General features: G+C 33.2%; 5 protein-coding genes, 1 long non-coding RNA gene and 3 other non-coding genes across 13 annotated transcripts in view; 3 read left to right on the top strand and 6 right to left on the bottom strand.

The window, feature by feature from the left end:
• The window catches only part of LOC117572127 (box A-binding factor), a 51,469-nt gene extending 45,641 nt beyond the window's left edge, over positions 1 to 5,828 (bottom strand). The window contains exons 1-2 of one of the 2 annotated variants that reach the window (XM_034254755.2): positions 5,689 to 5,828; positions 4,290 to 4,622 (exon numbers count right to left, since the gene is read on the bottom strand). The gene's annotated coding sequence lies outside the window, so the exon portion shown is untranslated. The remainder of the gene's footprint in view (positions 1 to 4,289; positions 4,623 to 5,688) is intronic. The other variant, XM_034254759.2, reaches the window with a different exon arrangement.
• On the bottom strand, positions 2,567 to 3,064 carry LOC117572134 (ribonuclease kappa). Its single transcript, XM_034254767.2, has one exon. It carries the CDS (start codon positions 2,968 to 2,970, stop codon positions 2,644 to 2,646), a length of 327 nt encoding a protein of 108 aa, XP_034110658.1. The 5' UTR covers positions 2,971 to 3,064; the 3' UTR covers positions 2,567 to 2,643.
• A 4,309-nt stretch (positions 5,829 to 10,137) lies between the features above and the next one.
• LOC117568428 (uncharacterized) lies at positions 10,138 to 11,477 on the bottom strand. Of its 3 annotated transcripts, none has more exons than XM_052003951.1 (7): positions 11,441 to 11,477; positions 11,004 to 11,111; positions 10,907 to 10,939; positions 10,807 to 10,839; positions 10,599 to 10,741; positions 10,387 to 10,540; positions 10,138 to 10,321 (listed from the first exon to the last, which is right to left on the bottom strand). In XM_052003951.1, the coding sequence occupies exons 1-7, from the start codon at positions 11,460 to 11,462 to the stop codon at positions 10,194 to 10,196; spliced, it is 621 nt and encodes a 206-aa protein (XP_051859911.1). In that variant the 5' UTR covers positions 11,463 to 11,477; the 3' UTR covers positions 10,138 to 10,193. The 3 variants fall into 3 exon arrangements, with proteins under 3 accessions (XP_051859911.1, XP_034104976.1, XP_051859912.1); XM_034249085.2 differs by lacking the exon at positions 11,441 to 11,477 and adding an exon at positions 11,272 to 11,434; XM_052003952.1 differs by lacking the exon at positions 11,441 to 11,477 and adding an exon at positions 11,253 to 11,268.
• A 1,283-nt stretch (positions 11,478 to 12,760) lies between these two features.
• On the top strand, positions 12,761 to 12,979 carry LOC117572870 (small nucleolar RNA U3). The gene has a single exon (XR_004572603.1). It is a non-coding gene; the product is annotated as a small nucleolar RNA U3 (small nucleolar RNA).
• Positions 12,980 to 13,927: 948 nt separating this feature from the next.
• On the bottom strand, positions 13,928 to 15,365 carry LOC117570853 (uncharacterized). The gene is made up of 7 exons (XM_034252732.2): positions 15,249 to 15,365; positions 14,844 to 14,933; positions 14,738 to 14,770; positions 14,641 to 14,673; positions 14,426 to 14,568; positions 14,192 to 14,345; positions 13,928 to 14,125 (listed from the first exon to the last, which is right to left on the bottom strand). Exons 2-7 carry the CDS (start codon positions 14,917 to 14,919, stop codon positions 13,974 to 13,976), a joined length of 591 nt encoding a protein of 196 aa, XP_034108623.1. The 5' UTR covers positions 14,920 to 14,933; positions 15,249 to 15,365; the 3' UTR covers positions 13,928 to 13,973.
• A 1,655-nt stretch (positions 15,366 to 17,020) lies between these two features.
• LOC117570851 (uncharacterized) lies at positions 17,021 to 18,548 on the bottom strand. Of its 2 annotated transcripts, none has more exons than XR_007954936.1 (7): positions 18,405 to 18,548; positions 17,971 to 18,060; positions 17,861 to 17,893; positions 17,764 to 17,796; positions 17,551 to 17,693; positions 17,323 to 17,502; positions 17,021 to 17,255 (listed from the first exon to the last, which is right to left on the bottom strand). XR_007954936.1 is itself a non-coding variant. In XM_034252731.2 (7 exons), exons 2-7 carry the CDS (start codon positions 18,044 to 18,046, stop codon positions 17,098 to 17,100), a joined length of 597 nt encoding a protein of 198 aa, XP_034108622.1. In that variant the 5' UTR covers positions 18,047 to 18,060; positions 18,405 to 18,545; the 3' UTR covers positions 17,043 to 17,097. The 2 variants fall into 2 exon arrangements, 1 of the variants encoding a protein (XP_034108622.1); XM_034252731.2 differs by having other exon boundaries at positions 17,043 to 17,255; positions 17,323 to 17,476; positions 18,405 to 18,545.
• A 465-nt stretch (positions 18,549 to 19,013) lies between these two features.
• On the top strand, positions 19,014 to 19,232 carry LOC117572871 (small nucleolar RNA U3). Its single transcript, XR_004572604.1, has one exon. It is a non-coding gene; the product is annotated as a small nucleolar RNA U3 (small nucleolar RNA).
• A 1,553-nt stretch (positions 19,233 to 20,785) lies between these two features.
• On the bottom strand, positions 20,786 to 22,141 carry LOC117571248 (uncharacterized). The gene is made up of 5 exons (XR_004572437.2): positions 21,992 to 22,141; positions 21,554 to 21,675; positions 21,346 to 21,488; positions 21,148 to 21,284; positions 20,786 to 21,080 (listed from the first exon to the last, which is right to left on the bottom strand). It is a non-coding gene; the product is annotated as an uncharacterized LOC117571248 (long non-coding RNA).
• Positions 22,142 to 22,615: 474 nt separating this feature from the next.
• Positions 22,616 to 22,834, top strand: LOC117572869 (small nucleolar RNA U3). The gene has a single exon (XR_004572602.1). It is a non-coding gene; the product is annotated as a small nucleolar RNA U3 (small nucleolar RNA).
• The last annotated feature ends 1,527 nt before the right edge of the window (positions 22,835 to 24,361 follow it).

Raw genomic sequence — 24,361 nt, 5'->3', positions numbered from 1 at the left:
TTTCAACTAATACAAAACAAAAAACTGATCTTTTCGCGTTTACAGGTTTACAATGTGTGATGTATGTAATTCGCCCACATTTCCAATATGTAGAACAAAAAAAATAACGAATAAAAAAGCTGCAGTTGAGTGAGGGACTTTTCAATAGAAGCAGAACAGTTAAAAAACGATATAATCGATAAAAATTAGTATACCATAAATATACTAAAATATACCGAAAGCTATATTCAGTATATACATAATACACTTTTTCAATAAACGCGAAACAGTTAAAATTCGATATAATCGATCAAATAAGTATACCATAAATATACTAAAATATACCGAAAGCTATATTGGTATATACCCAACACACATTTTCAATAAAAGCGAAACAGTTAAATATCGTTATTATGAATAAAATTAGTATACCATAAAAATACTAAAATATACCGAAAGCTATATTTGGTATATACCCAACACACATTTTCAATAAAAGCGAAACAGTTAAATATCGCTATTATCGATAAAATTAGTATTCCATAAATATACCAAAATATGCCGAACACTATTTAGTATACCGATATACTGCATCATTTAAAATGTACCATAGAATACAAAATATACCAGATTATCAAACAAAGTAATGAAGATATTTCCCGTTGGCATAAAGATAGAATTCCCTTATAGTCTTTTGGGTAGCGAGTTTATAAATAAAGTCATCTATGTATATAAAAGAAAATAACTAACAGATCCTTTAACGCTTCCAGTCTTTAAAAGAACGCTGTATGTAAAGTTGCTTTATTTTAATTGTATTGTATTCACCCGCATTTAAGCACGAACGACCCACAATTGAAATAAAGCAACTTCTGTGAAAAGAAAAGCAAGAAAACATCTTGTAGATTTTTAGCTTAAATTTGACCCAAAGCAGGCATGTGTAAATCAGTATAATACTCGGTAAGCATCGAATCCATTTCGTGTGATAAGAGGCAAACAACAACTAGAGAATCGTGTACAATAATTTACACAACGGTTAACATGTACATGGTGGCTCTTATCTTTGAAGACACTTACGCCAAAAAGCAGAAGACACCAAACGCAGAGGCAGATACAGAGGGCAGAGGGAGACGCAGAGACAGTCTAGAGTCTAGACCCACACTCAGATTCAGACGCAGACTCAGACTCAGAGGAGTGAGTCAAAGAAGTCACAGCGCATTAGCATGTTAGAGCACATCAAAAATTTCATGGAAATTTATGACGCCTAAAGAACAAATCTACAACCAAAAAACCAAAAAAAAGAAAAAAAGGTGTCACGTGCGCTGGAAGCAACAACAACAAGAAAAAACAACAGCAAGCAGAAGAAGAAACTTGTCAAAATTGTTGAGTTGAGACGAATGCATAATAAAAGCTGCGATGGACAGCAACAGCGACAACAATAACAATAACAATAACAACAACAGTAAAAAGTAGTTCGTAGTAGTTAAAGTAGATAAAGAAGCTAAAGAGAAGCTAATCACGTCAGTTGCAGTCTACAACAAGACAACAACAACAGCAACAACAACAGCGACAACAAACATTGAGAATGCGGTCAACAAACTTGTTCCCCGTTGCATTTCTATCTCTACGTTCTACAACTGAGTGTGTGTGTGTGTGTGTGTGTGTGTGTGTGTGGGCGTGTGTCTAAGTGTATTGGAGTGTGGGTGTGGGTGTGGGTAGGTGAAAATAACTTGATCAGAATTATGAGTGCCGAAACATTGCCTTGAGGGCAAGGGGAGGTGGACATGGAGGTGATCTACAAAATACATATGTAAGATTTATGCATAAATCTATTCGAGAGCTGCACAAAGTGGTTCAAGTGATGCAGCAAACTCATTAGTTCGATTTGTGGCGAACCAACAAATTTTGATAAATGTTGTAATAGATTAAACATAAACAGAAATCATATATATTAAAAATGTACCCATTTCAATTTGCTATTCTTAGTACTACATTCAAATTTACCAACTATGGTACATGGTATTTCCATTAAAGTTAATGCGTTATTGTATATTGTACACATATTGTACTAAATTACCATTTCGGTACATTTAGTTATCAATGAAACAAGTGCTAAAGTTGTACAAAATGGAACAGCAGAAAAATGTTCTAATGTACTATTTAAGCAATTGTACCAATGAATTCAATGACAATATGTACCAAGTGCTGAGTTGATTGTACTAAGTGTATGATTCATTTGAGTACAGTACCAATATGTACCAAAAGTACCTATTTCTATATAAAAGTACCAAGTGGCAAATACATGTGAAAGTTCGCTTAGTGATAATGTGCTTTTCTTAAGATTATACCAATGAATTCGATATGTACCTTTTTATTTATTTGTACTAAGTGAATCAGATTATGTCTATACTAATGTGTGATAGGTAAAAATGTACCAACTGCAGCAACGAATTTGAAATGCAGCAATTCAAGTTGCAATTTGATTAGTTAAGAGTGCGTTATTTTTTAAATAATGTGCCAACTAACTCAATATGTAGATATCTACAACAGTTGGTAAATAAATAAATAAACCATTTGTTAGTTAGTTCGTTTAGTTAGTATTATTTATGCAATATTGGACTAGTCGCGTATTTATGTACAGAACAGTATAAATTGAAATAGCAATTTTCAAACAAGATGACTGCGACGAATCTCTGCATTCTTTTCCCTTATCATCTGCCGCTTCTTCATACGTATGCAGAGCAGCGAAAGCGTGGCAAACACGCCGTATAAAGCGGCTGTGGCATAGAAGCGTAGAGCAACATCCTTGTAGAGACGATCGGAGTCACTGCGAAATTCCTGCAGATTATCGTAGTTCTCCGCCAACGGCAGGTGGGTGACAAAGGCGAGGGCGTTGAAGGAGCAGCACACGCCCATCACCAGCAGCTGAATGAGGCCCCAAATGCTGATGAATAAGCAGAATATCGAGCACTTCTTGTTGCAAATCAAGTTCATTTTAACGATCGACTTCTGGCTATGTGTGTAAATAAATTAACTACATACCTACATCGTCACTGATTTCAAATTGACTCTGACGGCAATGGCAAAGACAGGTGTCAGACACACACACACACACACACAAACACTAACACACACATTTAAAATGAAAAGTTTTTGTCGCTCTATTCGAACGGATGGGGGCAGTATTCAGTAGCTGATCTCAGGTCTCTATGTCTAACCTTGTGCGAATTTAATGACATTAGATCTCGGCGGACCGATTGTGAAGTTCATGTGCCTGGCTGGCACCGGCAACAGTTATTGCTAGAGCAACCAACGTACACACACACACACACACATAGATCAACTTTTTTCATTTTACCACTCGCTTTCGGTTGCGGTTGCGATTACGGTTGCTGTTGCTGTTGTGTTATTTTTTTCTCTTTAGTTTTATTTTTTTTTTGGGTTGTTCAACCCAAACACACTTGGAGTCAGTTTCAATTGTGGTTTTAGTCCACGGATCGACAGCTGCAAGTGAACTTCTAAGAGCATTTAAGCAAATTTTCAAACTGATGAATCTCAACTTCTCTAAGAGCTATATTTATTTATATATTTTGGATTCAAGCAACTTTTCAAATAATCCAAACTTATGAATCCAAACTTTTCTAAGAGCTATATTTATTTATATATTTTGCATTTATTTTTTATCATTCGAACAAGTGAATTTCTAAGAGCATTTAAACATCTTTTCAAATAATCCAAACTGATGAATCCAAACTTCTCTAAGAGCTATATTTATATTTATATATTTTACATTCATTTATTATCATTCGAACAAGTGAACTTCTAAGAGCATTTAAGCAACTTTTCAAATAATCCAAACTGTTCATCAGTTCAGTTCAGTTCATCAAATTTCTCTAAGATCTATATTTATTTATATACTTTACATTCATTTATTATAATTTCAACATAATCATGTGCAAGTGAACTTCTAAAAGAATTTCAGCAACTTTTTCAAATAATCCAAACTGATGAATCCCAACTTCTCTAAAAGCTATATTTATTTATATATTTTTCATTCATTTCTTCTAAGAGCATTTAAGCAGCTTTTTCAAATAATCCAAACTGATGAATTCAAACTTCTCTAAGAGCTATATTTATTTATATATTTTACATTCATTTATTATCATTCGAACATAATCATCTTTCTCGAGTGATTTCCTTTTATAGTAAAACAAACAAAAGTAATAATAATTCTGATTCACAAGCACTCAGGAAGTCACAATGATATTTCTACCCAGTCTTAAAGTATATCAGTAATATTCCAGGGAACTCACCAGTTTTCCAAGTGGCACATAGAATGGAACTGTCCGCTGCTGCAAAACTCTTGCCTAGCAATGCGAAAACTTTGCAATAATCATTTGTGCAAAGTGTCTTGAAAATCCGTTACAAACTTCCAAGTTGTTGTGAAAATTCGTAAGTTGTTTTTTGCCGTTGCCAAATTTATTTCTATAATTTTTTTATTTTGGTTTTTCTTTTTCACTTGAATTTGTTGGTTTATGTTTTTTGTTTTTACATCACGTTTTGTACGTATTCGTTGGTTTTATGGGTCAGATATCTTTATAATGTCTTGTTGTGTTGTTGTTGCTGCTGTTTGTCATTAGCACTTGCTGAAATTTGTAATAGCTTCGATTAGGCACTGCCATTAATCGATAGTAAGGAAGACTATCGAGCTGGGCACTTAGTTCATTATTTTTTAACAGCGTAAAAAACAGGAAAAAGCTTTTCTTTTAAATGATTTGATTGGGTTTCAACAAACATATAAAGAGAAAACATGAAAAACCGTTTAAACAACGCAACGGACAGACACATTTTATTATTATGATAATAATTGGCAAACTATAAATTAACTTGAATTTAAAGACCTACAAAGTGGTTACAGTAATTCCAAGTAATCAATACGCGCACAGAAGTGAATTTAAGTAATTCCCCAATGGAGGTCAAGTCTGAAAACAGAAATCCCCCCTCCCCACTAAAAAGACAACAAAAAAAACCTTGACATTAGGGCGTTTAGTTGAAGTTTTGAATTTCACATAAAACACGCAATCCCAAATCAATCAAAGCTCAGTTGGTGGACAGGTTCCCTTTGCCCTCCCCCCTTCCACGGCCTTTTCCATATGCGCATTCTTGTTGATCATGTTACACACACGCACACATGCACAACTGAGAACTGTTGTTATTTGCACTCGTTTACGGTTTTAATTCCACATTTATTTTCACATTCACTAACATGTGCGTTTGTTTCATTTTTTGTCTCAGCTTTGTATTTACTTCTTCAATTGCAAACTTATCGGAACCGAAAAAAAAACTCATAAAGAAAATAGTTCAAATAGACTGCATAAAAAGTTATTTTTATAAGCGTAATTCATTTATTTGCTGATGGCTTTGTAATTGTTATAGTTGCTGATAAGAACAAGAGCCCGACCAGAGCGAATTGTTGTGTCTCGCAATTTGTTCGTGTCTCTCTTTCTTATGTCTTGTTCCCTTCTGTGGCGACCGTTGTTGTTATTTGTTGCTTCTTGCTGCGATGCTTCTTTATTTGTTTCGCACTCTGTGAAACACTTGTTGAAAAGTACACAAACACACTCACACACAGACGCACACACACATAGGCAAGCAGTAAGAGCCCCGCGCACGTCTTTGAATTAGAGCTTGGCTCTGGCGTAGTACCCATACCACATAAAAAGCAGGCTGGCTAAACAAAAGCCAAACAAAACACAAACACGAAATTGAAGCAGAAGCGGAAAGAGAACGTAAACTTAGCGTGCGCGACACAACCGACTTCCTCGACGTTCACTGCTGGAATAAATCGAGTGCACGAACGCGCCAACAGAGCGAGTGAGTTTGCCCGCCGAGCAGCATTTGAGAGCCAAAGCAATACTGCAGGCGCTTCGATGCAGACTCCCCCTCACACTGTCTGTCTGTTAATGATAATTGAAGTTATTTGATTAAACTGACGCACTTTAAACTGATCTAGCTCACCGATTGCTCATTTCTTTTTGTTGTAGTTGCAATAAAAGCTTAAATGCTTACAGATACAAAGACAACTGGATGGCAATAAATTAGAATTTATAGAAGTTGTCAGCATATTAAAAATTTAGCATAGTCAAAATACATAAAATTACACTACAAGCAATTAACACATTCAAAAACACTCAAATTAAGTGCATATTTAATGGTTTTAAAATAGATTTAACCAACCAACTGTTAACCGCACGGCGCGCTGTTAACTTAACATGTTGCTCTCTGAGAGAAACCGGCTTGCGCTCAATCACTGAGTGCAAATATTATTTTTAACTCAGCGCGCTCAACAAGTGTCAGTGGTGGCACACCAAAAGCTGCCTGATATAAATCCGCTTGGAGTGCAATGTTAAATTGAGTGAGATTCAAATTGGAAAATAGCAATCAGCGTGTCATAGCAATCAGCTCGCTACAGGCTGTACGGCTGCATATAAATTTTTTCCACCCATCTGTCACAGTGTTGCAAGAGTCGCTTTTTTCCCGTCAAAACTGGCTTTTTTCAAATGCCATTTGCTTGAAAAATTGCAAACAGCGGGCAGCGGGAATTCTGGCTTTTTTTTTACTATATGCTTTTTTTTTAGATTTTTTTTCTATTTGCCCAAAATTATGGAACAACAATATTTACTATTATTTAAGCTGTTCTGTCAATGTTTGCCAACATTTTTAGTGACAAATCGAATCAAATTGGAAAATAAGAAAATTTCAATTTAACTTTACGCGGTGGTGGTAAATAATGAAAAAATAAATAAATAACAATAAGAATTGCTTTTTCTATTTTACATGTTTGCAGTTCAAGTTCAATTTAAATGACAATAGACTTTTATTTCTTTGGACAATTGACGATGTATCCTAAATTGTTTTTTTTTTAATCGATATTCATGTAAATCAAATTGATTTTCGCGAACTACTTTTTTAATGTTGACTATTTAACACCCTAGTTTTCCATTTGTACGTTTAAGAATTCGTTGATTGTCCGTTCGCATTTATCATAATTTAATTGACGCTTGGGTTGGTAAAATTGTTCTTGGCCAAAACAAAACAGGCAATAAAAGCTCAGCTTTTATGGCAAATTAATCGGCCGTGCTCAAAGTCATTTTGGCATCATTAAAAGCAGATCTCAGATCTGTGTTCGCTAATTTGGCCGCAAACAAGCAGCTTACCGAAACTACTTCTATGGTGGGTCTCAGTTGGAACAATGGAACGCAGTTACGCCCATGCCTAGTTAGCATAAATTACTTAACATATTCTGACCATAATTGATTATATATAGTGTGGCGGTAATTTGCATAAATAAGTCAAGTCATAAAGCATTTATTGGAGGAATACTAGATTGAAGTATGTAGTTAGTTGTCTCCTTAAAAGGCCATCGAAACTTTCGCAAGTGGCTCGTATTCGTATCGTATTGGCGGATTTCCGCTCCCAAGCTACTAGAATTTCCAGAAGAGCCACCCAAAACCGTAGACCCAACAGTTAAGAGCCATGTGCTTCATTAGAGCCACGATTGGCGGCTGTCGTCTTAAAGTTAAAGTTGGTCATTTGATACAGCCGCTTGTTGATGTTATTAGCTAAAGCAGGGGAGTGAGGCACGACGATAGAGAAAGAGAAAGGAGTAGGAGGGGCGGGTACGAGAGGCGGAGATGAAGTGGGAGAGACATGAGCTCTCGAGCGATTAGCATGTTAAACAGCGGCTGCTTAAAGGCTATAATTAAGCGACATAAACTTGGGTATTAGGCGCTAAATACACACAGACGTACAAACATACACACACATCCACAAGCACGCACACTTGCAGGCAGACAAGCAGACAGACACCAAAAAGCTTTAGCCTGGCGCATGCAGTGCAAGTGCAAGCGAAGACCAAGATGCAGTTGGAGAGAGAGAAAGAGAGAGAGAGCAGCTAGAGTAATAGAAGGGGAAACCATGGGGGAGAGTACGGGTCTTTCATGATTTGCATAACTGTTTGGCTGGGGCACGCACTTCACGTCTTTCGTTCTGCTGCTGCTGCTTCTTCTTCATCTTCTTTTTCTACTTCTACTTCTATTTCTTCGGTTGGCGATGAGTCGCTGAGTCTGGCTGCCCCTCGAGAGCCTGGGCTTGCATTTGAAACAGACGGACGCCAAAACGAAAACGGAGGCAAACATACAAATATATACGCACACACATACATTAATATGCACCTGTCCTCATACACGACGACACGTTGGGCTTTCATTTGCTGCTTAAGAAAAGAGTAAACAGCCGACAAGTCGCTTAGCCTTAACATAGACACTGCCTACAATTGCCCATGGCGACTACAGGGTATAATCAATTGCAAGGTGCACCTTGGTTTTGCACTCAGTTTACAATTCTTTAAAGAACTGAAATGAAAAAAAAATGTAGTGTTGTTATATTTTAAGACATTTAAGACTTTAACTTTGCCACTATATCACAACTGATTAATTTTAATAATGATTATTAGTACTAAGGATAATTAAGATTAATACCAGACAAAGAATATGCTCTTGGTTCATTCTTAGAGTATCATCAAGTTCCACACACGCAACAGAACTTTCTTTCCCTTGTTGTGGTTGTTGTTGTGTTCGTAACACACAAAAGAATTTCCATCAATAATGTCAATAGTACTACTATAAAACCAACAACAACAACAACAAACACAACAAGCCATAGCATGGCACTCCTTTTGACTACGGGGATTTGAGGTTCAGTTTCTGTTTGGCAACCAACGCCAACGTCATTGTGGGGGGGGGGGGGGGAAGGTGAACGAAGTTGGCCCAGACGAATTATGGCTATTAAAGCTGCTTGGGGTTTTAAGTTATTAGGCAACTTCAATTCCAAGCTGCACTTGACTCAAACACATATTTACATATTCACATATTTATTCATAGTTATTTCGATTAAATTCTAAACCGAATCCTAGAAATCAATAGCTGAACCCATTGGACCGCACATCCTTTGAGTTTCTCCTTTCCCTTTCTATGTCGAGTCATGGCTAAATATGGATTTTAAGGTCAGTGCGCATTCACTCTGAAACCGACTGGGCGACTGTTCGAATAAAACCTCATCGAATCTCTCAGCAAATCTCACTTTCAGCCCCTTTAAATTGTCACAACATGTGAGAGTCTCTATAGGGGATGTGCTTGCTTCTGCCTGTGTTGTGTTTGCTCAACGCTTATACGTCATTAACTTCAGTGTCTTTGATCTAAATTTAAATGAAAATTACAAAAGCTTGCAAATTCGAGCCACTTGACGAGGGATCTCTGCAGTAAAATGCAAAAATTAAGACAAACAAATTTTCTGTACAAATGCATGTGCATTGACTCAATAACCATTTAAGTTCACTTAATTTCTAATTGAGAGTCTTCAAATTAATAATAAAGGTCTTTAAAATTATTATTATATCATTTTTAAATTTAACCGTTAATGTTGTTGTATACTGTTCCATAGTTGACTTCAAAAAATTAAATATATTAACCGATGAAGGTATTCATTAAACAGAAACACATTAACTACTATTTGAAAACACATTAACTACTATTTGAAAATAACTAAATAAAATATTAATAAACAAATTATAGTTTATTTTAATTCAATTTTTATTGTTTTTCAAAAATTGTAATTAAATCCATTTTAAGTATTTTATAATTGTCAAAATATCAATATAAAAAAAAAGCAAAATAGTTACCCCTGATTCATATAAACAGAATTTCATTCATCGTGTTAAGGACAGTTTACTTCGTAGTCTCGCCTAATACACTTTAGAAATGTCCCCATCGGTTATTATATTTTGTAAAAATAAGTATCATAAGCAGAGTTTAAGATAGTCTTACATAGCCTCAACTCAAACCATTGAAGACCACAGACTATGTTGCTATACTTTTTCTTCATATTTTACAATTTTTTTTTTTATTTTATATTGTTGATAATAAAGAAAATGGTTCAGAAACTTATTTAACACACTCTTTGAATAAAATTTTTTTTAATTTATTAGAAAGTTTTATTTTTTCATTCTTATAATACCCATTTAATAGAGAATTATTGCATGAGCCAGTCGAAACTTGCATAGACAATAGAATTCACTAATATTAAAAATTTGTTATTCACCAGTTAAATGTCAAATAATTTAATAGGTTTTTACTTTTGTTTTAAAAGTACATTTTTAATTAATTATCATATTGTTCGGTTCTATGTCTTTGTCGAGATTTATATAAACGATTTTTGATTTTGAAGAAGGCCACTCGAACTTCCTTCGTATATTCAACGAAACTGAGATCATCTTCTTTGATAGCTTCTAAAATGATATGATTTATATTGATTTATTTCTTATCTAAATAATGTCGAATTGTTCTTTCTTACCATACATAGCATTATTAAGGTGGACAAATTTGTCGAAAGCCATCATCTTTACCGTCCCGGTAAAATTGAATTTCATTAGAAGCTCTGAACTTAAGACTCTTTCAAGATTTTTAGTAAGGCCTTCTGGCATTAGCATTCTTCTGAATATGTCCACCTAAAATGTAAAATTTATTTTTGATATCTTTAAGTATAAAGATCACTTTAATACTTACAAATTCACTCGGTGATTCTGCAACTTTTCTGTCCATTTCACATACATCGTCTTCGGTTTGGAGAGGAAACATGGTTTTTCGATGTTTTGTATTTTTATAATCCAATAATGACATAAGACTTTCGTTTACCTTATTAATTTTACCTAGAACAGATCAAAATATTAACAATTATCAATATTTCATGTTTATATTTTATCGTTTGGCTTACGTTGCAGATCCATCATTTGTCTTTTCATAGAATCTATATGTATAGAATTGGGAATAAAAATTAGCAAATGTATTTTATCCCATGGATAGAAAAAACTTACCATCCATTTCTCTCATTCGCTTTTCCAGGTCGTCTATAACAAAATAGTGCGAATTTAATTGTATGATTGTTGTTATTTCAATTTATGAAGAACTTACTTTGTGTGTTCAACATTTTTCTCTTCATCGCGCGACAGCATTCACGATCCGTGTCTAGGGGATCCATTTTCAATTTGTTATAAGTGAAGCAGTTGGCAAACAATATATCTAGATTAAGACACAATATATCGTCAATATTACTTTAACTAAACATACATAAATGAATATATACTTATTGCTAGCAATAGCAAATACTTTTGATTTAAATAGACAAGACTTTTTCCACGACTGTATGATATATGTACATACATATTTCCATTATTATTACCTTTTCAATCAATCACACAAAACTGCATAACACTCAGGAAATAAACAACAGCAGATAAATTTACAAAACTACATATACGAAAAATTGTTGATTAAGAAAACTGCAGACACATCTTTCTCTCAGCTGTGCTCGGTCAGCCAATATTTCAGCAGCTGAAACTCTTCATTACCACAGCAAGCAAAGGATGCCATCTATCACATATGACATTTTCATGCCGTGGTGTGCACTTTGTCTTTAGTCAAAACATCATATTTTCACTAGGTGGCAACTCATTTGAAAATAGACTAAAAAATACTAAACTTGACATTGGACAAAAGCTAAATTAAATACTCCAACGTGCAATATTTATTATTTTTCTGTAAAAATTGGCCACACCTCCTAATTTATGGCTATTAATTTATAAAGCTATAAAGAGTCTTAATTAATTAATTAATTAATTAATAATACAATAAGGAAGGAAAACATACAACACAAACAGCTTATTGTCACTAGAAATTTCGTATTGTTAATAGCTGACTGCTATGATGAAACATTTATAGCCTCTTTCCACCTCACTCAGTTTTTCTACGTTTTTTAAAGTCCCGTTTCGGGGTTTCCATCTGCACGAACCGAAAAATATGGGCAACGGTAAATTTCTCAATATGGCCGCTCTGAAATATCAGCTGTTCAAATGTAAACACGAGTTGGCGAACATTTCAAAAAAACAGCACGCGCATTTGAAAATGGAAAATTTTATTAAATTGCAGAATTTTTATGAGGATTTTAACGAAGTGGAGGGAAAATTAGCGAAGTATAGAGTATAGGCCATTGCTGGCAGCAATGTAATATTTACATAAATACATTTACTTTTTAGCAACGGCATGGGTGTTTTTAGGAGCGCGATGTTCCTGGAAACAACGAATCATTTTTTTGAAGATAATTTTCGAATTAATAGGGAGGAGTTTGGCATCCTTGTGGAGCGCCTTTGTGGATTGGCCAAAAAAGGCACTACATTTCTCCTCCCATAACTCGAACAACATAGCCTTGTGGATGCCACTCCACGATATTGACGGCTTTCGAGTTTTTTGGCTCATCTAAAATATAAAAAATTTGCTTTAAAAAGCAAAATAAAATTTTTATTTTTCTATTTTCATACCTTGGCGCACTTTAATGTCAGCTGTTTTGTTAGTGGTGAGCTCTTTTTCGTTGTCATATCGATCAAAATATCGCATAATTACCCAAAAAGTGCGTTCTATTTCTACGTAGCTCGCGAACGTAGAAAAACCGACGTTTTTTTCTTATGGGTTTTTACATGGGGCGAACGTAACATTCGGCCTGAACGTGAAAAAACCAAAGAAAACCAAAGAAAACCGAGAGGTGGAAAGAGGCTATCACATACATATGTATATAAGTCAGAATAATACTGTTTTATCGTGTTCATGTTCTTAGAATTCCCAAACGGTTCAGGTGCATGTGCTATGGGGAACTTTTGAATGAGCAACAAAAATTTAAGACTATACTTCACAGGATCATTTCTGTAGTCAGTCTTCACTTACTTTCACACTAACTGAAAGCCTCTTACACCCGCGTTGATGAGATACATCGTTTTATTCGGCAGCGTGAGGATTTGTGTGATGCTCTTTTGCGATGTTACTTCGGTTACATCGTACTGTGAGTATTGCGCTTCGATGATCGCTCGGTAACACGAATAGAACGAATTCTGAGTGGTGTACCATTTTAATTAAATACATTTAAAAATGAAAGGAAAAAATTATCGGCATATTAAGAGAAATCTTTAAAAAATTATATCGTTATTTTTTTCAACTAAATTAAGGTTGCGGTAAGTTTGGGTCTTTTTAGGCCTGAAAATTTTGAGGGAAAAAAATGTTTCCTGAAAATTGTAAAACTTATTTAAGAAATGATTTTATATGAAAAACTGCTGCTACAGTGCGGCTTTGCGGGTTTGGTCAACAATCTGTCGAATTTTGTACTGCATAGTGTATTTTGAATGTAATAAGCCTTCGGCATATTTTTAATTAATAGGGTTGTTGATAATATATCAATATATTTATAAAAATAAATATTTATATCATGATATTTTTTCCCCTGATATATCGCGGTTTTTTTTTTTATATATTTTTGATATTTCCTAATTGGTCACTTTGATTTGACCTAAAGATGAGCGCGGCAAAAAGTTTTTTTTCGGAAGTTAAAAATCATTCTGCAACCTGCAACATTTGCAGTAAAATTGTCAAAACGAGCGGCAACTCGTCAAACTTACTGTCTCACCTTAAAAACAGGCATCGGCATGTGTTTTTCTGGGGAATTCGTGTATTCCGTGTAAGAGATTTAATAGGCGAAATAAAATCAGGATTATATATGTTTTTATGCAGATGCATATGTTGATATACACAAAAAAATATAATTATGTATTTATTATACATATATATAATTTTGGAGTTAAATTTTGGTTAATGAAAAAAAATAAATATATAAAAATTAAATATCAAAAATACTTGATATATCGATATTCTTGGGTGATAAATATTTTTATCAATTTAATATATTTTTGAAAAACGATGTATCACAATATTTTTTAAATATCATGCAACCCTATTAATTAATTTGTAGCTTTCTTACTTGTTTACTACACTTGAATGATTAACTGCGTAATTTGAAATCATTTTTCTTGGCCATTATTGAAATTTTTTTAAACACATAGTTTAATTGTCAGATTTATTTTTTATTGACGCTTTTCTTTTTTTTAGATTTTGTCGCGAGTTTGATTTATGCGCACGATTTTTGATCCTTGCAAATGCAGTGCGCATGTTCCTCTGGTAATCACTGAAATTTCGATCGATTGTAGTCGTAGCCTCTGAAAATATACATATTTACAAAAAATTTATTTTAATAGTTAAATAAATTAATAATTCATACTTACCATACATTACTTTATTTAGGTGAATGTATTTATCGAACGGCTTCATATTGGAGGTTCCGCGAAAATTAATTTGTAAAGCAAGATCTCGAGATACAATCTTTTCAAGATTTATGACGACTCCTTCCGGCATTAGTTTTCCCTCAAAAATAGGTAACTGAATTCAAAAATATATCATTGCCATCTACGTATCTGATATTAAGTATAGTATACGATAATAAATAAATTTTTGCATACATAGGCTGCTGGTGACGCGGCAATTTTCTCGTCTATTTCTGCCAATTCTTCTTCGGTTTTACAAGGAAAATTGCATTTTAGCTCCTTTGTTTTTTTTTTATCTTTCAAAGCTTCAATATGACGATTTGTCAGGTTCAGACTGCCTAAAAATAAGGATATTTAAACAAACTATAAATATTGTAAATTTGTCAAATTTTTAACTTGACTCGACTTACGGTGCAACTCCTTAAATTGTTTATTCATTGTATCTAGACAGTATGAAAAATATTAATATATGTGTTTATAAAATATGTTAGAAACAAGCAATCTTACTTTGCATTTCAACCATACGTTTTGCCAGTTTATCTAGGAGTAGGTAGGGAAAATATAGTTACAAATTTATGCGCATTGTGTTTGTGATCTCATGGACATTACTTACTTTGCATATCCAATATTGAGCTCTCCACAGCCATAGAGCAATCATGATTGTCGTCGTCCTCGTCGAAAATATCCATTTTCTATGAGATATCTAAAATGATCATAAACGACGAATTGACAAACTTTAAATACAGAAAGATAATCGCAGATATGTAAATTTATGTAGAAGGAAATGAAAAATTGCCAAGGAATTTAATTGAAGTTAAGTTTAAGAAAATACGGAAAATCAGTGTATCTCGAAATTGCTAAAAACCGTATTCTAATTTGTTTAGTTCTTATATTATTATTATACAAATAATAGGGCGCCGATTTTTGGTAATTATTCACATGTAAACAAACATGCATATGCAGGTCAATTTAAACAATATATACTATGAAATGTACATATAATCCTATGGTTATTTACCTTTATTATTACAAACTATGAGAAACTTAATCTTACAAGCTCAAACAAATTATCTCAACTCGCACCTTTTTGGTGCATGTTTTTATAAAGAAAATGCACGTAAACATACACACTCATAAAAACAGCGTTGCCAGACCTCGAAAAGCGACACTTCACGGTATAATTTTAGCACTAAAATCAAAATACAAAAATACCAAACAATTTCATTGTTTGCTTTTAATTGAAATTCAAATAAAAATAATTTAATTGAATGAATAAAAAGAGGCTGATTGTGTTGCGTATGTTGTTTTTTTTTTTTAATTTGTAAACCGCATCGCTATCACATTATTGTCATTAATAAATTAGTACACTTCATAATTACGAGAAAACTTTATTATATTATTTTAATTTCTTCTAATTTAATTAAATTTAAATTTGAAGAATGGGTTAATGCGATTATATAAAACAATGAATGCTAAATTGCCAACTATACCGGCTGTCCATATAAAAATAATACTGACACGGATATAACGAATTCTGAGTGGTGTACAATTTTTAATTAATACATTTGAAAACGAAAGGAATATAAGTAAAGACATATAAGGAAACATCTGTAAAAAAAATATCGAGTATTTTTTTCAACTAAATTTGAATAAAGGTTTCCATTTGCTGTAAGTTAGTTTGGGTCTTTTTAGGCCCAATAATTCTAAATAGTTATATTTGATTTTATCAACCATGAACACAATTGAACGCTGACTTAAATTGAATGAGAAATTTTGAACCGAAGGCTCCGCAAAATCGGTTGATTTTTACTCATCACAGTGTTTTTTTTTTCAGTGAGTTGAATTGAATAAAAATGCTCGCGTATGAGTAAATCAAAAAATACTGAGTTTTGCAATTATCTGGTGATCCTCGTTAACTTTCTTTTTGCTAAAGCATTGCCTAAAATTAAATCACGCATTTTCGAAGCCATTTAAAGTATTGGACTTTAGGGAATTAATCGCAACTAATACATCAGAAAGTAATCTGATTGGGCTTCCATTTCGTTTTTGTAAACGTTGGTTTCTTGCAATTTGACACATAAAACACAACTTTTGAATTACACAAGGTAAATAGTGACAAAAAAATTTCAATTTATATACCGATATTAGCTCAAATCCCAATTTATTTAAGAAGTATTGGTATGAATGTAAAAGCAAAAACCAAGTACTATTTAATAGATAGTATTCGACTATGATTGATGATATGACTTATCATCATTTCATCAGTGATGAGAATGAGATATACATAGGTAGTCGATAGATAGGATAGTCAACAAAGTGTGCTCAATTACCCATGTTTAATAAAACCAATACAGTGCAATATTATCCAAACTAATAATATAATATATTGGAAAAATAGATTAATAACTTATTTTTATAACCGCTACATGACATAGCCATGTCCGTCTGTATGTCTGCCGAATGAGCACCTAGACCTCAGAGACTGAGAGAAAGAGCTATAATTTTTCGACTGCTTGTTATTTTTGCAGATCAACTTTGTTTTAGATGTTTGCCACGAATTCCAAACGTAATTTGAAAAGTTAGCCACGATTTTCCCCAAATAAATACAATCAACTACAATGTTTATTAATCCTGAAAATTTTGGAGAAAAAATGTTTCCTGAAAATTGTAGAAGTTATTTAAGAAATGATTTAATACGTTTTAGCGGGTTTGGTCAACAATCTATCATATTTTGTACTGTATGGTGTATTTTGAATGTAATAATAATAATATAGCCCTTCGGCATCTTTTTAATTACTTGTATATCTCGACACTAGCTTTCTTAATGATATTTCTTGGCCATTATTGAAATATTTTAAACACATAGTTTAATTGTCAGATTCATTTTTTATTGACGCTTTTGCCTTTTTTAGATTTTGTCTTTTAATCGAATTCGATTTATACGCACGATTTTTGATCTTTGCAAATGCAGTGCGCATGTTCCTCTGGTAATCACTGAAATTTCGATCGATTGTAGTCGTAGCCTCTGAAAATATACATATTTACAGAAAATTTATTTTAATAGTTAAATATAATTAATAATTCATACTTACCATACATTACTTTATTTAGGTGAATGTATTTATCGAACGGCTTCATCTTGGCGGTTCCGCGAAAATTAATTTGTAAAGCAAGATCTCGAGATATTATCTTTTCAAGATTTTTGACGATTCCTTCCGGCATTAGTTTTCCCTCAAAAATAGGTAACTGAATTCAAAAAAAATCATTGCCATCTACGTATCTGATATTAAGTATACGATAATAAATAAATTTTTGCATACATAGGCTGCTGGTGACGCGGCAATTTTCTTGTCTATTTCTGCCAATTCTTCTTCGGTTTTACAAGGAAAATTGCATTTTAGCTCCTTTGTTTTTTTTTTATCATTCAAAGCTTCAATATGACGATTTGCCAGGTTCAGACTGCCTAAAAATAAGGATATTTAAACAAAATATAAATATTGTAAATTTCATTTAGTTAACTTGACTCGACTTACGGTTCAACTCCTTAAATTGTTTATTCATTGTATCTAGACAGTATGAAAAATATTAATATATGTGTTTATAAAATATGTTAGAAACAAGCAATCTTACTTTGCATTTCAACCATCCGCTTTGCCAGTTTATCTAGGAGTAGGTAGGGAAAATATAATTACAAATTTATGTATGTGCATTGTCTTTGTGATCTTGTGGACATTACTTACTTTGCATATCTAATATTGAGCTCTCCATAGCCATAGAGCAGTCATGGTTGTCGTCGTCCTCGTCGAAAATATCCATTTTCTATGAGATATCTAAAATGATCATAAACGACGAATTGACAAACTTTAAATACAGAAAGATAATCGCAGATACGTAAATTTATGTAGAAGGAAATGAAAAATTACCAAGGAATTTAATTGAAGTTAAGTTTAAGAAAATACGGAAAATCAGTGTATCTCGAAATTGCTAAAAACCGTATTCTAATTTGTTTAGTTCTTATATTATTATTATTATTATACAAATAATCGGGCGCCGATTTTTAGTAATTATTCACATGTAAACAAACATTCACAATGCAGAGACAGCATCATATGCAGGTCAATTTAAACAATATATACTATGAAATGTACATATAATCCATACTATGGTTATTTACCTTTATTATTACTAACTATGAGATACTTAATTCGAAACGAATTCTCTCAACTCACAACTTTTTGGTGCATATTTTTATAAAGAAAATGCACGTAAACAGACACAGTCATAAAAACAGCGTTGCCAGACCTCGAAAAGCGACACTTCACGGTACAATTTTAGCACTAAAATCACCATTTTACAAAATACAAAAATACCAAACAATTTCATTATTTGCTTTTAATTTAAATTCAAATAAAAATAATTTAATTGAATGAATAAAAATAAGCTGATTGTGTTGCGTATGTTGATTTTTTAAATTTATCAACCGCATCGCAATCACATTTTTGTTATTAATAAATTAGTACATTTCATCATTACGTGGGACCTTTATTATATTATTTTAATTCCTTCAAATTTAATTAAATTGAAATTTGAAAGAATGGGTTAATGTGATTATACATATAAAACAATGAATGTTAAATTGCCAACTATACCGGCTGTCCATATAAAAATAATACTGGCTTTTGTCAAGCAATATTTAAATAGTTTTTGCGATTGATTTTTTAGAATTCGCAAGTGGTTTAGGTGCGTTCTCCATGAGCAAAATTTGAATAAGCAACAAAAATTTAAGACTATACTTCACAGGATCATTTCTGTAGTCAGTCTTCACTTACTTTCACACTAACTGAAAGCCTCTTACACCCGCGTTGATGAGTTACATCGTTTTATTCGGCAGCGTGAGGATTTGTGTGATGCTCTTTTGCGATGTTACTTCGGTTACATCGTACTGCGAGTATTGCGCTTCGATGATCGCTCGGTAACACGAATAGAACGAATTCTGAGTGGTGTATCATTTTAATTAAATACATTTGAAATATAGAGCATGAAAATACTTAGGTGGAGAATCATGATATAAATATAGGAAGTAGTGAGTCTCCTCGGTAACAATCAGTGTTGCCAACTCTTAGTGGTCGTTTATAGCAGTGAAAGCATAAAAAAATAGCCAAAAATAGCAAGATTTCTTAAAAAATAGTAAATTAAAATAGCCGTTAGTTTTCAATAACAAAATCTTATATTTTTGTACATTCAGTGTAAAAAATCTAATGGTTCTTCCTCGATAAGCAAAATGTTTAAAACTTGCGCAATTTCCACCTCCTCGGAACCAATATATTAGAAAAATGCGGTAAACTCATCAAGTATTTTTGTAAAGCTTGTATCTGTCGATTCATCAATCAATAAGCTAAATTTTGAATTTGCATGTCGTTTTGCAGACATTCCTGGAAATGTGGCGACAGCACATTTTTTATAACTGCCATGCACATTGTTCGATGAATTTTTATCTGGCGTTCCTTAAAGATTTGCGCGCACAAATTATTAAGGTGGTCAACCGAACTGATTGAACAGTGTTGAGCCACAAACAAGCAGAGATTTCTTTGAGAATGTCTCTGTAGATGTTTTGGGAAACTCTATTGTTTGGTTACCTCGCCGTACTTCAAGGTTTGCCTGTGTTTTTTTAGTTTCAACGGGCGATTTCAAGTCCCACAACTTTGCATTTAATGTGCATTTGCAATATTTGCAAAATGCTTTTGATTTGTTAGTTAAATCTTTTGGAATACAGTCCTTAAGTTGGGGAACCTCCAACTAAGCATCGCGAACTTTTTGTCTATACAATTTAAGAAACAACCGCACAAACACAATAATCAGTGAATTTGAATTAGAGATGGTAGCATTGCGAGCGCGAAACGATGTTGAGAAAATACCAAGTACCCAAAAGCTACAAAGGGGTAAATAATATTTAAGTATTAAAATACACAATTCGGTCACGCTGGGCGGTAAACGTGGTGTGTATATATCGATAGCCACAAATAACGTCTCTATTGCCAATATACGATTTCCGAAAATTAAATTTGAAGGTCCACTTTTTTTTAGTCGACTTTAAATAAATAAATATAGTCAAATATTACAAATAATTTAAAATAGCTAAAAAATAGCAAATTTTTTTTGTGAAATAGCCAACATAACAGGCTCTAGCAAAATTGAGTGGTTTCTAGTTTTAGGTCATGCAAAATAGCCAAATCTGGCTAGAAAATAGCCAAGTTGGCAACACTGGTAACAATAAAGTGTGAGTGAGACGAGTACGCCCCAGTGAGAGCGAGAGAAGAAACGTTTAGATTAACGGCTTAAATGTGTTGTGTTTTGCATAATTTACTAAAATATAAAAATTAGAAAATTATTATTTAACAAAATGAAGTGCTTTACGGTTTCCTAAAAAAAAGATTCAGCAAAAACGTGCGTCCACTGAAATTAGCCAGCATACATATTACCTGTAATTCTATTTTTAAAGCTAATGTTGTTTCAATACACAACGTAGCCTTTTGATTCAATAAATTACAGGTTTTTATTATATTTCAACACAAAATGTTTCTAGTCAGTCTACTACTATAGGAATTAGTTTAATGTACTAAATGGATAATTGTGGCTTGGCATGAATGTAATTTATCCAATTGTCCCGCCGGCATTTTAAAGAACAGCCCCTGAATGTGTCTATTTATATTACCTTGTCTCCCATTCTTTCGGATTTTATTTTTCTTCTAATGCAATTGGTCTTATTTTACTCGATTTTTAACCCTTGCAAATGTCGCTCGAATGTTCTTCTTATAATCGTTAAAATTGCCATCATTGCTGGTAGTAGCCTCTAAAAATGTATAAATTTTAAGTTAAACCCAATACACAAAAATATCTGATAAATTATTTGTGCTCACCATACAATATATTATTTAAATTATTTTTAATTTATTATTTAATTATCAAATGCCTTCTCCGTACCACTTCCGGCAAAATTTATTTTCTCTATATTTTTGATGCCTTCCGGCATCAGAATCTTCTGAAAAAACGGTAGCTAAAATTGAAAATATAATTTTTTTTATAAAAATTTCTTTATATATCAAATAATTTCCTACATAATTGCCTGGTGATTCTGCAATTTTCATATCTATATTACGTAAATCCTCCTCGGTTCGTAGAGGAAAGACTTTTCTTAGCTCCACAACATTTTTCACGTCAATTAATGCTGTTATCTGTTCAGTTGCTTTATTAATAGTACCTAAATAACAGGGAATAAAAACCGCTTTATCGTATTGATAATTGGTCCTAACATGCATGACTTACGTTGCAGATCTTTTAATTCTTTTTTCAGTGAATCTGTCGTGAAGGGAAATATTGAAAAATAATCACAATATGATAGTGATGAAACTTACTTTCCATTTCATTCATTCCTTTTTCCAATTCACCTGGAAGTGTAAGAGAAATTTGATAACATTTACATTGTAGAATATTTTGTTATAGTTTGATCAATACTTAAACTGCATATTAATCATTGAACTCTTCAACTCCCGACAACACTCGTGCTCATCATCATCGAAGGGTTCAATTTTAAAGGGATCCATTGTAAAAGTAATTTACTTGAAGAAATGAATCAAACAAAAAAATCTATAAAGAAACTGCTTCAAATCAACACTAAGAACTCAGGGAAATCAATTGATGTTTTCAAATTTAAACCGAAATTTTATTGGTAAAGTTAATGTTATTCTCCTACAAATTACATACACTACCCATTAACTATTTTCATGGAGACATCGACAAGGCACCGACAGCTGCTCTGTCTAAAACAATTTTCATACATCAATATTCTGACTAGAATATTTTTCGTTTATGTTATATGTACATATATGTATGTTTATGAATGCTAAATCATTACATCTTCACGCAACACTTAATAAACAAAATTGCAAATAAACAAAGTAAATTCATTAAGTGAGAGTTGCCGGACTTTGTCGATGTTTAGGTAAGCTATCAGCTGGCAAACTCGCAGTAACCGAAAAAGTTGGCATCCCTAAAAGTTAACAGCTGTTTATCATTTTCATACAATTGTTTATTCGAGTGGGCACCTCTTGAAAATACAAATTAATTAGAATCTTTTTGCTTATTGCTATAATGATTTTCGCCAAAAGTATTATTTTTCAAAAGATATCAAATTTGTAGTTGTAATTATTTAAATTGTAAAATGGTTCCATTTCTATTTTGTTCTGTTTTATTTGTTTATTATCTGACTGATAACACATTATTCTACGGTATAGTGACGTCAACAGCCCGTTTTGCGTTGGTCTTAAAATTCCCAAACGGTTCAGGTGCATGTTCTATGAGGATCTTTTGAATGAGCAACGAAAATTTAAGACTATACTTCACAGGATCATTTCTGTAGTCAGTCTTCACTTACTTTCACACTAACTGAAAGCCTCTTACACCCGCGTTGATGAGATACATCGTTTTATTCGGCAGCGTGAGGATTTGTGTGATGCTCTTTTGCGATGTTACTTCGGTTACATCGTACTGCGAGTATTGCGCTTCGATGATCGCTCGGTAACACGAATAAAACGAATTCTGAGTGGTGTACCATTTTAATTAAATACATTTGAAATATAGAGGACGAAAATACTTAATCATGATAAAATAATTATACAAAGTAGTCAGTCCCCTCAAGTAGTTCAGAATTTGACAGTAAATCGACAGCGGTGTCATTTCCGCTTTTTTCCCGTCAGATTTGGATTCTTTTGAAGTGTGATTGCGGGAAAAATATGAAAACAGCGGACAGCTGGTATTCTGGCTTTTTGAGCAAATTAAAGCATCTTTTTTTAGTTTACTTTTACTTAAATTTTAGAGATGTTTTAATTGAATTTGATGGCTCTGCCTCTGCAGGCGATATCGTAGTCGCTCAGCCTGTTCCAGCTTACCCTCGTTGATCACAAGCAGCTGCTCCTCGTCCGGTCGAGTTGGTGGCATGCGTAGGGTGTCACTGACACTGCACACCGAATCTTCTTGCAGCTCAGCCACTGGCTGGCTGTTGGCTTGCTCAGAGTCCTTGAGCATTTCCTCTAGCTGCGCACAACGTGGAACACGCACTCGGAGTTTTTTGGTTGGCTGCAAACGCAAAGCCTTTTGTGGAAGATTAGCATCGTCATCGATCACGATCAACTTGGTGTGATGATATAACTGTAAATGATATGAAATAATGAATTTAGCAAGTCTGATGAGATCGATATATCTCGACTGTAAACTATCAACTTACACTGTCATATTTGATCTTGGCTTCGTTAAGCATAGTCTCCAATCTTGTCAGCCTGGACTCTGTATAGCACGCAAACATCGCACGCGACATGCTATACTACATATAAAATAGATTTGATTAGCATTGTAATTATGATCATTTGCATAGTGTAGTAGTACTCGCTCTCCAGGTTTTTCAGTTTTATCCACGTATCTTCGGTCATCTTATGCCCAAAGATCGTCATCAATGTCCCGACAAAGGGAGCCCAAGCACGTAGCTGCTGCATCTTTGCCCGATATGATGAGTCCTCAATTACTTCCATAATCTCATCTTCCGTGTCACTCATAGTTGGGCCTTTTGATTACAGCTTCTGGTTACATAAAATGAAATCTAAATTATCAGGAATCACAAATACTATAGTTAATTTTGTATATACAAATTGTCTATTGTATATAAAATTCGCGACTTTAGCTTTAAAATTACGCTTGCTATAGCTCTATCTCTTATAGTCCCTAAGATCCAGTGTTTCATACGGACAGACAGATATAACCAGATTGTCTCGGCTGTTGACAGTGATCAGACTTTATATATTTTATAGGGTCGGAGATGCCTCCTTATGCCTATTACGACTACTAATCGTTGATTTCGAATTTGAATACTAATTTTTGGTTGAGGTTCTTAATTTTAACATATATACGAATCTTAAGGTCAAATTCAAATTTATAACAATTGTTATTAGCTGCTAGGGATATATATATATTGATATACATATGTAAATATTAATTTAGCCGTAAAACAATTTTAAAAATTAATAACAATTGTTCCTTTATATTTTTTTGATTTAAAATAATATGAAACGATATTGGAGAAAA

The sequence above is a fragment of the Drosophila albomicans genome, chromosome 3, assembly GCF_009650485.2.
Source record: "Drosophila albomicans strain 15112-1751.03 chromosome 3, ASM965048v2, whole genome shotgun sequence".
NCBI lineage: Eukaryota > Metazoa > Arthropoda > Insecta > Diptera > Drosophilidae > Drosophila > Drosophila albomicans.
Note: the sequence above shows the minus strand (reverse complement) of the source record. Positions and strands in the feature narration are given on the sequence as shown.

Bases quoted from the DNA above. Each gene is read 5' to 3' on its own strand.
- LOC117572134 (XM_034254767.2), bottom strand. From the start codon at position 2,970: ATGAACTTGATTTGCAACAAGAAGTGCTCGATATTCTGCTTATTCATC.
- LOC117568428 (XM_052003951.1), bottom strand. From the start codon at position 11,462: ATGGCATCCTTTGCTTGCTGTG. The intron at 11,112-11,440 runs GTAATGAAGAGT...GTCTTAATCTAG, and splicing joins GGCATCCTTTGCTTGCTGTG to ATATATTGTTTGCCAACTGC. The intron at 10,840-10,906 runs GTAAGTTTTTTC...CTATACATATAG, and splicing joins GCGAATGAGAGAAATGGATG to ATTCTATGAAAAGACAAATG.
- LOC117570853 (XM_034252732.2), bottom strand. From the start codon at position 14,919: ATGGATATTTTCGACGAGGACGACGACAATCATGATTGCTCTATGGCT. The intron at 14,771-14,843 runs GTAAGTAATGTC...ACCTACTCCTAG, and splicing joins CTCAATATTGGATATGCAAA to ATAAACTGGCAAAACGTATG. The intron at 14,569-14,640 runs GTAAGTCGAGTC...CCTTATTTTTAG, and splicing joins ACAATTTAAGGAGTTGCACC to GCAGTCTGAACCTGACAAAT.
- LOC117570851 (XM_034252731.2), bottom strand. From the start codon at position 18,046: ATGGATATTTTCGACGAGGACGACGACAACCATGACTGCTCTATGGCT. The intron at 17,797-17,860 runs GTAAGATTGCTT...CATACTGTCTAG, and splicing joins GCGGATGGTTGAAATGCAAA to ATACAATGAATAAACAATTT. The intron at 17,256-17,322 runs GTAAGTATGAAT...GTATATTTTCAG, and splicing joins CCTAAATAAAGTAATGTATG to AGGCTACGACTACAATCGAT.